Genomic DNA, 13647 nt, shown 5'->3' with positions numbered 1-13647 from the left:
CCCAAGTAAGAAATTAGAGACAGAAAGACAGACCGAAGGAGATATGTGGAATTATGAGTAAAAATGAAAGACGAAACTGAGAAAAGGAGGTCAGATTTATCTCGTTGCCTGTTATGCCCAGTGGATATAGCGAGGGTCGGAGTCAGAGCTCTGAGCAAGCTATCCATAACACACAGTTATAATTGTATCAGTTTTCTCTTTTCCATAACCAAGCCCATACAAATGCAGATATCTATCTGGGCCATTTATGAATATTACATTGGTTTTGAGGAGAGCATAACCTTCACACAGTATTACTTCTAATTTCATACGAGAGATTAATTATAGATTAGCCCAGCAGAGCCCAGTGTGTCTTGTCTCTTTAATATTAGACTTGGGGTATGTAGATATTCAGGGGTCTGACTTACTGTTAGAGGCCAAATCAGAGGCACAGAGTAATGCAAGACAAACAAGCTTTCAGACATGCACAATGGAAATGCACAAGACGTTTCGGGGCCAGCACTTCTTGGTTAGGGAGTCTGCTGCAAATATAACCTTCATAAAATGTTTTGCTACTCCTGTTTGTGTATTTTTCTCTATCACACACATACTCATTAACATAGATTGAAGAGAATTAATTGTTTCTATGCTGTTGCTTGGTTACTTTGTATCTAAATAAACACAGCAGATTGCAGTTTTGATAAAGTCTATTATAACCAGTGACAAAAGTTAAGTTGAGATCCAAATTATTCCCAAAGGCAAAACTAAAGACTTTATTTATGTGCTTTTTATGGTTGCAAATTTATGTGACATGCCAAAATTGTTTTGAAAACCATAATCTCGTTTGTAGTGACTGGGGCTACATTATGTTACTAAACTAAGAAATAGCCTTGGGGTGGAAACACTCCCGAACAGTCCTCCAAACAGGGCCAACTCTTATCGAAGCAGGCTCACAGATAGCAAGAAAACGTAAATGGCTCTTTCAATGCTCTTTCAACCATAATTCAAGCAATTTTCTGTCTATTCAAAAGGTGGACAGGAGGAAGATGCAGCAAAAGTGCCAGAGCTGCACTAAAGTAGCATTTTCTCATTACATATACGGACATAAAAAGTACCATACAGAAGATAACATATGGACTGATCTTTTGGATGGATGGATGAATTGGATTTCTGGATGGATTGGTAGATAGATGGATGGACTGTTTACCATTTCTGAATGGGTCATCTTCACTGTCTTCCCCAAGCTGCTCAGAGGCAGTGAGAAAGTCTTCTTCTATGGATGAAACAGAGCGGTTGGTGTCATCTTCGGCAGCCCTCTGACCAGCCAATCGGCCATGTCTCTGCCTCTCTTGCCCAGACTGTAGTCCAATCAGGAATTTGTTGATCTCAAAAACGACATTGTTCGTTTGGGTAGGGCGGCGCCCACAGGAACAATGCACCAGACAGACATCCGCTGTTCTCTGGCTCTGAAATACACATACATAAACACACACAGTTAAACCATTCAGACTGTAAGCTGTAAAATTATGTCAGCTGTTCCGGTCTATATTCATATCTTACCTGTGGGTGGCTTGGGTCATGCTGGCAGGAGTCCGGTGACTCTAGGCTGCTGAGAAGCAGAATCTCATTTTCTTTGGGTTGCCGCACTCCGAGAGACTCAATTAACCGTGGCAGCTCTGGGCACACTGAGGCCAGTTTCTGTGGGAAAATTTATGCTAATATTCAAGTCACATAAATGTGGGTCTTTGCTTGCATTATCTTGGTAATTTGTATTGTTTCTAATTTCCCTTTTAATTAGATGAAACATTGTTTATGTTGTACGCTTAGGAAATGATGAAAGACATTCATATATTTTGTTATTAACTAGAATAATTGAATGAATTAGAAAAGAGAGGGTGGAGGGGAGCGAATATTTGTTTGGATATTAAAAAAAAAAACAGTCAACTGGGAATGATAAAACACTAGACTATTTATTAGTGATAGTTTAAAATGTACATTTATTCACTTGGTAGATGCTTTTATCCAAAGCAACCTATATATTTTTATACCAGTATATGCATTTCCTGGGATTCAAACCCATGACTTTGGCATTGCTAACATCTTAAAATAAAGGAAAGGGAATCTCCTCCCACCTTGATGTAGCTGTCATCATGTCGATCAGGGGTATGTCTGTCCAAGTTTACAAAGCAGATCTGAGAAGAGAGAGAGGCTGAGCTTAGAGAAATAGCACCTGAAAGGTAAAGTATCTGTACACATACATTTTAGTATACAAACACAGCACAATGTGAACACTTTCTCCATGTTGCATGCACCAGGATCTGCCTGCTTATATGTGAGCAAAAGTCTGCCGGATGACACAAAACACGTCATTTTACGTCATCCTCGACAGCTCCAGGGCTATTGTTAAAACAGACTGTACTTCTGCATTTTTGTATCCCTGTCCACTGACCGTCAGCGTAAATGTGATTTCACCAAGTAAAACATGTTCCTTGATCAACATCTTTGTTGATCATGGAACAACATTCCAAACAACCAATCAGATTTGAGGGACAAGTTTACAGTTTATGTATTTAAAAAAAAAAAAAGTTTACATTTTAATTCCTCACACAAAAGTGCCGTTGGGCTTCAGAAGACTTGGAATATAGTGCATGAGTTACACGGACCACTTTTATGGTAATTTTATGGTGTTTTTTTTTTTTTTTTTTTCTTGTTTTTTTTTGTCATGCTTGACAGCTGTGTCACTATGAACTGACAAAATAAAAGCATACAGGTTTGGAATAACAGAAGGTTGAGTAACTTTAAGCTAGTGCATATAAAAAAACCTTCATCTCTTTCTCCCTCATGTTTACAGGGCTTTAACAGCACTTATTTTCATTTATTTACCACTCTTAAGTACAAAACAAAAAGCTTTCTTACTCTCATCTGCGTTCATCTCACATCACTCTATTCACTTGACATCTTTTTGAATGGTTTTAATTGGTTCTTTAATGTGGGCACAAATTGACTCTTATACACACACACACACACATTGATTCTGATGACTCATCAGTATCTTAAAAGCATTGTGTTGCTAGTCGCATGCATATCTCAAATGTGTCCTTGTGGATGTGTGTGTGTTTGAGAGAGCTCTTCTTTCACTCTTCACTTAAGACACTTAAGATCACATTAGTGACAAATGTGTTTGGAATCTGTAGGTTTTTCTGAGTGCGGATGGATACATCTCAGGTATCACAGATGTAGCACTTAATCTCTCTTATTCCAGCTGGTACTTAATGCAACAGTAAATGATCTAGTACATCCATAAGCGTTAAGTGTGTGTGTGTGTATATATATATATGTACAGTATATACAGTATATAAATATATATTTATATACTGTATATACTGTACATATATACTGTATGCTAAGTGTATAAAGTGTGCTAATAGTTCTGGCCTGAGGACTGCATCTGCTATTGAAAGACAGAGAATGAGAGAAAGAGAGAGAGAGAGAGAGAGAGAGCACGAGTAACCTGCCATAATTGTCCTGAACTGTCATCTTGCGCTGGTGGTTTGGAGTGTCTCAGCTGTCAGGTGGCACTATTAATGTATTGTGGTGCTGGTAAGGTGACTCAGTCACTGCCTTTTTCTGAGCCACACACACACACACACACACACACACACGCACACACACACACACACACACACACACACACACACACACACACACACACACACACACACACAAACACATCTATTAAACAACTAAATATATAAACAAATGATGTGTATTCTTAAAATAAACAGTATGCCTAATTAGATTTTTTTTTTAAATGAAGAAAATATGCATCTTGCTTGCCTGTGCAAACGATGTTGCCATGATATTAAGATGCTGGTTTGCAACCATTCTAAATGGCTGCTAGTGTTCATTGCTAGGTGATTGCTAGGTGCCGTTTGCACAGATAAGGAAATTAGGTTGTATATGATGATACAATGTCCTGCGCTGTTTGTCACTAGGAAAAAGCAGCCAAATAATCCTTTTTATAAGGATTAACATTTTAGATAAATATTTCAGATAAATTCAGATAACATTTTAGAAAAAAAATAAGTTTCAATTTTGGGAAAAAGTATGCCTGTTTACTTTCGAAGTCCATTTAAAAGCAATAAGGTCATTTTGGACCCTGATTTGAGGTGTCATTCATGTCTAGGTTACAAACAGGTTACAAATCCATGTATGAGAAACAATAAAAACGACACTTGCTTTAGCACCGCTAATAATAAACTGGATTCTCTGCACCAGGGTTATTATAGTTAATTAAAAATAAAATTAAAACAATAATAATAAAAAAAAATAATTGCTTGAAATAAAATTAACTTTAACTGAAATAAAAACATCAAACAGTTCTCATTTTGTACTAGAATAGCTGAAACTAAAACTGAAATAAAAACATTAAAACTATGTCTACAATTAAAATAAAACTAATAAAAATGGCAAAAACTAAATTACTAAAACTTTAACTAAAATAAAAATGGTAAATATAAAAATAAAAACTAGTTGAAAATAATAATAAAAACTATAGTATCTCAAAGATACAAATAATACAGCTCTGAACATAGTGGGCCTATTCCCGGTAAAATTCCTAGTAAGGAAGGCTGAAAAATGTCATTCTGGAAATGGCTAAAAATACATACAAAACATCACGATGCTGAGAGAACAAAACTGATTCAATGTGACACAGCTACAGCATGACTAGTAGGAGAATTTGCTGAAGGTTTAAGGTTATGAGAAGTGATTCAGGATGTTATGGTGGTGACTTTACTCATTAAATGAGGATATTAAGTAAAACTGGAAAAGGAAACAGGGAGAAGGTGACACAAAGACGGAGTTAGCAGCTGAGCCTGAATTAGACTGTTCATGCAGAGTGGAAATTTGCATCTCACTCACACAATACACACATTCCTCTCGCTTGCTCATTTTGGTGCTCTTGCACATCTCAGCTCATCCGACTGCCCATCTGTCTGTCTGGATTTCTGTACCACACTAACATTCATTCATCTCAGTGTACTTAAGCACAACACACAGGATGCTCTCTCTCTTTCTCTTGTTCTCTCACACACACACATCACACATTGGGAACTTTCCACTGACGACTTCTGTTTTTATACTGAGCTAATGATATTTTCAACTTAGGCTCACTGGAAAATGTGCCTCTACCTACATTTTTTTTTTTTTTTTTGGAGTTTTGTAAGTACCTATACATACAATTCACTGCACTTTCCAGCTAAAATGACCACCAGTAGCAATGAAACGCCAACAAAATTTAATCCTTTTTACACAAATTATAATTACGAAACAGATGATTGATAAATAAAGAACTATTTTCCCACAGTTCCTTGCACAATACTATGCTATGACAGCAAAACACTTTTACCATACTGCATGATTTGTAAACTAATACATTTTCTGATGTAGTAAACTTCCTTGGTAAAGCGCACGGCGCAAGTGCGCTTAGGGTGTGTCCGAATCCACTTTTGCTAGTTTAAGGACGGGAAAAATGGTCTACAAGGGTTGTCCCTATTCTCTTAATGAGTAATGGGTGTGTTTTGGGCGTAACTTGCAATAAACCAATCAGAGTGTCATCTCCCATAACCTTTAAAATCCAGTTAGGCTCGTGCCATGGCGGATTCGCTATTTACATGGCAGAGTTTGCAAGCGGAAAAACTCTAGTGATGAAATGGATCTACGGGAAAAGCTAGCTTCCACCAAAGCATTTTTATCTTTATGCACACAATAATAATCTTTTACATTGTAATCCTTTTGTTTTTAATATTTGGCATGTTTGCTGCTGTGCGTCCCTGTGTGTGTAATAAGCAGAGTGTACGCGCGTTGTGCACCCGCCTATAGGCGCATATTACTAATGTGCCCTTTAATTAACAAAACAAATACTGCGTCATTGACTTTAGACCAGGATTCAGTTGGTCAGTGGTGCAGTCTATTTCAGTTGCCTCAAAATAGTAACGCACCAACAACATGCCTGAACACACCTCGTTTTCAGACCAGCACGCCCATGGGCGCACAAATGGGCACAAATGCATTTGCTATTTAAACAATGTGGTGCAGGACGTGAAAATGATAACTGCGTTGTGCTGAAACTAGCAAAAAACACTTGCGTCGCGCCTGGCATCGCATTGCGCTGGGTGTATGATAGGGCCCAACATCATTTTGCAGAAATATCACCACAGACACATATTTCCAATGAGCCTGGGATGGACATTTTCTATCCAAACATTTTGACCCTAACCCTCACAGAAACCATTTCTTACATTTTCATTAAGATGTTTAATACGTTTTTGTGCCATTTAAACATATTTAAAGAAATTATTTATGCCTTGTTTTCTGTTAAAAAATGTGTGTGTAAGACACTTAGACTTAATATATCTTCAATTAAGTTTTTTCATACCCCATTGCCAGCTTTAATTTAGCCTTAATTTAGGATATACTGCTGCAAATGGATGTGTTTAAATTGGACTGCAATATTAACATATTAGAACTTACAGTGTGATGCAATATTGCTACATTATAAGAGTCTAAGAGTCCTACTATATAGGATTAATGTGATTCTAATGCTTTCTCCAAACAAGATGGTTTCTTGCTGTTAGTGTTAAGTTTCATTAGATGAAATCTGCTGACTTTTATTGTGCATTTTCTGTGCTCATTTTGGGAGATAATGTGTGTATTTCTATGGAATGGATTTGTATATTGTTATATGTGTTCACTCACTTCTTTTCAGCTGAAAGGATAATCAAAGTGTCGAAAATATTTTAAAAATGAACACACAAAGGATAGGAATGCATATAACTTTGAGAATGGCGAGGATTTCAATTCTGTGGAAATCAGTAGAGCTTTCTGTGGGGTTCTATGTGTGCGATATGCTTATTACTTCCTAGTCATTTACTGTAACACAAAATTGCCATCACAGGGCGCCAGGCTGTGTAAATGGTCGCATTCTGAATTATCCGTTACAAACCACAAAAAGCTAGCTGAAACATTAAACAGCCAGCACATTCCAGACAGTATTGATGAGGAAGGCAAGAGAAAACAGACACCAACATGGATTAAAATGTGTTTCAAAACCACCCTTACAAAAATTTACCATGAATTTACTGTAGTTAAAGCACTACTGAAGTTGTAGCTTCTAACGCCATTCTCAAAGTTCTTCACATTTACATCCCTATTATATCTGTTTTACTATATCTAATTATAGTAATAAGGATCCAGGCATGGTTTAACCTGTGGTTACCATGGTCTTATTATAATACCATAGTTAAACTTTGGATACTGTGCAAAAACTAATTTTAGTAAGGGTAAGAACAAAGTAGAATCCTGAACTTTTAAGCCTCTTTCCTCTTGTGTAATATTCTAATGAACTGATGAAATCACTGGCTCTGTTTGCCTTCAGAAATTCTAAGCTTCAATAATTAAGATACTGATGAAGGAAAAACAATAATTTTTGAGGAGTCCCAACTCAGTTTACCTGCTGTGAGAATAATTTCTTTTTCAGCCCTATATAAATTGTGTTAATTAACATCTCAACTCAAAACCAATGCATATTAATGTGTCTACAGGATAAAATATGCATATATAATCGCAATTTGATGATTACTGTTGATTTCTGTCCTTAAAATTTTCATTTTAATGACCCGTTCCTCCAGTCAGTGCTTTCAAATCAGGTGCAAATGCTCTCAGTCTGTATCACTGCTATCATGTGACACGTCAACTTTTCATTTATTATTCAGAAAGGACAGACGGTCACGGAAGCGTGTAGGTCACCACGGTGTTTAATTAACTAAATATACAGGTTTACTTGCTTACTATTGGCCAACATGTATTCATCTATACATTACATTTTCCTTTACACAAGCCTAAAAATATCTGTACAAATGGCCTTCCTCACATATCAGCACTCATGATCATTATGCATCTCTGATTTCACCAATAATCACCATTATTGCCATCACTTTTCCTTTCCACTTTGTTTTCCATCAGCATGAGGGTAATTTACACATATATCAAAAAACATTCCAGGATTTTTCTCCATATATTGGACTTCACTAGAGTCTAGAGTCTTGCACTAGCTCTGCGATGCGCCACGCATTACGTAATCACGTTGGAAAGGTCACGCCGATCCAGTGTCTACAAAACGAACGTGCAAAGACAAAAGGCCTTTACAAAAAAAGGTAAAACAACGATGTCGGATGATTTTGAAGTTGGAGGAGAAAATGAGATGGAGTTTTTCACCCTACAGCGGTACTTCCGCCTATGTCACGCGTGACCTTTCCAACGTGGTGCATCGCAGAGCAGTGCAAGATGAGCATTTGTGATTAAAAAGTATATCTTTTTTTTTTTTTTCAAAAATGGCAGATCGTTTTGCTAGATAAGACCCTTATTCCTCGTCTGGGATCATGTAGAGCCTTTTGAAGCTACATTGAAACTGCAATTTGGACCTTCAACCCGTTGGTAACTGTTGAAGTCCACTATATGGAGAAAAATCCTGGAATTTTTTCCTGAAAAAAAAGACTGAAGAAAGAAAGACATAAACATCATGGATGACATGGGGGTGAGTAAATTATCAGGAAATTTTAATTCTGAAGTGAACTAATCCTTTAATTGATTTGTATCTTGGTTGTATTGTTGTTATTTGTTCTATTGCTTGTAAATCCTGTCTCTGTACTTAACTGCATCACTGATACCAACAACTGATATTTTGATATGACAACTTTATTTCAGATGATCTGTCACTGTCTCACATACACACGCTGCACGAGTCCTCAAAATTGCTGGGTTAGAGGGGTCAATTCACAACTTAGAGCATTTCACTCTTCACTGGAGAGGGAGACGGCAAGACAGATGGGAGAGAGAGAAATACAAGCTTGGGAAAGAGGAGGGAGGCCAAGAAAGAGAGGGGGAGGAATTTGTGGGAATGAAATATCGAGACATGGATGGAAGGACAGAGATGGCTGTGCATCGTCCTTGCCAAGGACAAACTCATTTCACCCATTATCATCAGAGGGGAGACGGCAGACACTCGCCATCATGGCTAAAAATTACCTCCGCTGGGACATGCCGCCACCTCACCGTTCGCAACACTACAGAGCGAGAGAGAGAAAGAGAGAGAAATGAAAATAATGGAAAGGGATGGAGAGGAACGGATAAACGAACAAAGCTGGGGATCATGGGAGTGGAAAGAGGTTGTTTTGAGATGTTGCCATATTGCACTACTGGAACAGAGCAGACGTGTTCTTTATCATTTCCGACTGAGTGGGTTCACACACACTGATCTGCGCTTTCACATCCTCTGAGCTTCTAAATGGGGCATGGGAGGAGTGAAAAAGCGGACACACGAACGCACGCTGCCATCGAATGGTTAATCTTTGATGTATCCTGTCATTTGACGTTATCGGTGTGCATGGATGTACACTTGACAGACCGTTACGTCACAGAGAGCTCAGGCTCTCGTGGTTTTGACACACACACGTGTGTGTGTTTGTGGGAGATTCGCCTGAGGCCTCGTCCTTGGTTCAGTAGGCGCTCAGTGAGGAAGCAAATTCACAAATTCACATCTGTGCCCGTGGTTATGACCACGTAATGCTGTCACATCCTGAAGGCAAGATCTGCCTGCAACCATTAACCAGTTAAAGCCCAGTCTTAAAATACATGGAAATCACGGGCCGTCACAATTTGTTGACATCCAGGGTGAGCAATCATTTGAGTGAAATTGCCTGTGCTTTTCTCACATCTCATTTCACTTTAAAGTTTGAAGTACAGGAATCTTTTCATTTTGTGAAAATTTTGATTGTTGCTTGAGGCAAAGAATAATGAGCACAAGAAGGGATGCTATTGCTGTCGCTTCTCTGCAAAGATGCACAGTGTTACCGCTGAAGCTTCTAAAACCAGCTGAACTAGGTTGTTTTTTGCTCACATTCTTAGGACATTTCAGAATGAGACCTACACCTATAAAACATTACAATTTAATAAGGAAAACAAGACGGTTTTGCCCAGTATCCACTACACTTACAGGTAAAATGTGTTGGTACAGTAAGAACTATGCACCAGGGGCGTTTCCTCCGAGGATGAGAAAACAATCCATATTACAAAAATAAAACAACGCAAATATTACAAAATGTAACATTTAAAGGATTAGTTCACGTCAGAATTAAAAATTCCTGATAATTTACTCACCTCCATGTCATCCAAGATGTTATGTCTTTCTTTCTTCAGTTGAAAAGAAATTATGGTTTTTGAGGAAAACATTCCAGGATTTTTCTCCATATAGTGGACTTCACTGGGGTTCAAGGTCCAAAATGTCAGTTTCAGTGCAGCTTCAAATGGCTCTACATGATCCCAGATGAGGAATAAGGGTCTTATCTAGCAAAACAATCAGTCATTTTCTAAAAAAAGAAAAATTTATATACTTTTTAGCCACAAATGTTCGCCTTGCACTGCTCTGCGATGCGCCACCTTGGAAAGGTTACGCGTGATGTAGGCGGAAGTACCGCGGTAAGGCGAGAAACTCCATCTCATTTTCTTCTCCAACTTCAATATTGTCTGACATCTTTGTTTTACCTTTTTTTTTTGTAAAGGCCATTTGTCTTTGCACGTTCGCTTTGTAGACACTTGCTCTGTAATTCCACCTACGTCACGCTTGACCTTTCCAACATGATTACGTAATGCGTAACGCATCGCAGAGCAGTGCAAGATGAGCATTTGTGGTTAAAAAGTATATAATTTTTTTTTTTAGAAAATGACTGTTTCTCTAGATAAGACCCTTATTTCTCGTCTGGGATCGTGTAGAGCCCTTTGAAGCTGCACTGAAACTGCAGTTTGGACCTTCAACCCGTTGGTAACTGTTGAAGTCCACTATATGGAGAAAAATCCTGGAATGTTTTCCTAAAAAACCTTAATTTCTTTTTGACTGATGAAAGAAAGACATTAACATCTTGGATGACATGGGGGTGAGTAAATTATCAGGAAATTTGAATTCTGAAGTGAACTAATCCTTGTATAAATAACTCGTTTTTCTAAAGTAACACTGTCCAACAGCAGGTAAAGTTACAAAGGGACACCATGTCGCTCGTGCCTCCTCTCAGCCCATAGAGTTTCAACAGACCCCCTAAAACATGCGATGGGTTTAGTAGGGGGTAACTGAGAATGAATGGGGGAAAATCATGTGAAAGGAGGCAATCGAGTTATGATTGGATATGACTGGTTATGATTGGATAGTGTTGTTTCACGCAATAAATCCCACCTCTTGTTTTCGTGTGCGTTTCACATACGCGAATCAGTCTGATTGAAAAAATGAAGTTTGGGAAGACTAAATAAAAATTAAGTAAACAGCTCACCCACTTAGATATCACTGCTTTATGTCATGTCAAAATCAAAGTTGAAATGACCTTAAAACATGCTGACTGGGGTTTATTAGTGAGCAATCAGCTTGATGAAATTAAAGATACATCTCTGTGTCCGTGACCAGTGTTTACCGACCGATGATCCAAAAATAAGTCGACTATTATATAGAACAGCTGAGCATCAGTTTACACATAAAGTATATTGTTTAAATTGTTTCTGCCTTTAGTTATTGTTTTGGAATAAATGTAAAATTGCTTAAAACACTAAGTTGATGAGATTTATACTTGGTTTTAATAAATAGGACATTAATTACACTGATAGTGTAAAAAAAAAAAAATACAAAATAGAATTGTATTGTTTTTTGATGTTAAGTCATGTTTATCTAACCAGGAAAATGTGACAAGATAAATTGTATCTGGTACATGAACATTTACATTTGATTTATTTATTTCAGAACACCACTGCATTCTATGTTTGGTGAAAATTCAATGTTTGGAGGAATATTTATCTACAAGGTGTTATATGATACATATTTCAGACAAAACAAAAAATGAGTGCTAATGAATTGACAAGTCCAGTTCTGATCGGTGTCTTAAAGGGTTAACGCAAGCATTAAACTACAAAAAACAGATCATAGCAAATAAATGAACACATTGCCATCTCAATACATTTCAGCACAGATTGTTCAGCACAAGAACTAGCTCACTCCCCAACCCTTCGCTAGTGATTAACCAGAAAACACAGCTAATTTTGAATGATCATCAATGGAGAAAGACGCTTTATTGGTCTAGATGGTGTCGTTACAGCATCTACTAGCAGAAATTAACAACCTGGTTAATTATAAATGGACAGAGAAGATGGATATGGTCATATAAAACTAATTTATGACTATTTTAGAAATAAAAATACCCTTGACTGACATTATAATTGGACCTCAAGAGAAAAATTGAAAAAAGAAAATTATTTGAGGCCTTTAATATGTGTAATGTATTGTGACTGTACCTCTAACACAGGAAGAGCTCAGGTTGTCTGTTCCTCTCTGTATCACAGTTTCCTGGGTCATCTTTGACTGACTTACGTAATAATAGGTGTCATTTCAACCCAACTTTAAGGGTCAGAGTTTGAAATGAGTCCTATCATATCGCTGATCTTAAGAAAGGGGTCAATATGGGGTTTATGGTTACCATGGTTGTGGTAAGATGGGGCGGCAGAGATGGGATAGAACTGACCAACAGTATTCCTTACAAAAATGCAAAAGTCTGAATAAAAGATGTTAAGTGTTTCGAGCGATCAGTGCATGTAATTTGACCAAACAGAGAGTCCAGGGTGGCCTATAGCTCTGGTGCAAATCACAAACACACATTGGGTTTTCATGTTTTATGGGGACTTTCCATAGACATAATGATTTTAATACTGTACAAACTGTATATTAATGAAGGGATAGGAGGCAAAATGAAATGAGACTAAATGAGAGGAAGGGGAGATAAGATGAGCCTTTTAAAAGAGTGAGAACTCACAAAAACAAATAGAGAAACACACACCTTCTCTACCTTCTTCGTTATTGTCCACAACTGCTCACTCACAAAAAAATGGATGTACATTTAATACATTAAGTATGAAACTGGTTCTTGTTAACCTAGTCCTGCTCTGTGTTCACAATGACACACACACTGAACACCAGGCTGCTCCAGCGGGACTGGCTATGCAATTAGTATTCTGTCCTTTTCCTGTCTGCTAAATGACAACTAATAATCTAAATTCGAATGAATACCAAATGAATTTCTCACACACTGTTTTAATGGAGGCAATATTCCTCCTCTGAGCTTGTCCAGCAGAGATCAATGCACAGGAGTTAATTGCTGTATATGCCAATGGAGCACAGTATGAAGATGAGAGAAAAACATTAGATTATAAAAGATGGTTTTCAGTCAGATTGGGAGGATGGAGAAAGGGGGAAAAGAGCGGGAATATGTCTTGAAAGGTACAAAGAGATATTGAGTGTGTTTACATTTATGATTTTATCGTTAATGAGCTGACAATGTGTAAGGTCATGTTAACACCTTAAACTGATTATTTATTAGGGAAAGGTCATGAGTGGTTTAAACAAAACCCACCAACACTAAATTTTGACCTTTTACCCTGATTTTGAAATCACTAATTTAATGTCTTTTTGCACATACACCTTTGTTCAAATGTTTAGGGTCGGTAAGATTTTTTTAATGTTTTTGAAAGAAGTCTCTTCTGCTCACCAAGGCTGCAATTATTTGATCAAAAATACAGTAA

The 13647-nt window shown here is 37.5% G+C and overlaps 1 protein-coding gene across 4 annotated transcripts in view; it reads right to left on the bottom strand.

Moving 5' to 3' along the window:
• The window catches only part of sphkap (SPHK1 interactor, AKAP domain containing), a 57007-nt gene that overhangs the window by 24669 nt on the left and 18691 nt on the right, over window positions 1-13647 (bottom strand). For all 4 annotated transcript variants that reach the window (XM_051870731.1, XM_051870728.1, XM_051870729.1 and 1 more), the window contains exons 4-6: window positions 2112-2171; window positions 1540-1677; window positions 1187-1445 (exon numbers count right to left, since the gene is read on the bottom strand). In XM_051870731.1, the coding sequence (XP_051726691.1) occupies window positions 1187-1445; window positions 1540-1677; window positions 2112-2171 (457 nt within the window). The remainder of the gene's footprint in view (window positions 1-1186; window positions 1446-1539; window positions 1678-2111; window positions 2172-13647) is intronic.

The sequence above is a fragment of the Ctenopharyngodon idella genome, chromosome 18 (assembly GCF_019924925.1).
Source record: "Ctenopharyngodon idella isolate HZGC_01 chromosome 18, HZGC01, whole genome shotgun sequence".
Taxonomy (NCBI): Eukaryota; Metazoa; Chordata; class Actinopteri; order Cypriniformes; family Xenocyprididae; genus Ctenopharyngodon; species Ctenopharyngodon idella.
The sequence above is the reverse complement of the archived record's forward strand: the minus strand, read 5'-3'. Positions and strand labels throughout refer to the sequence as shown.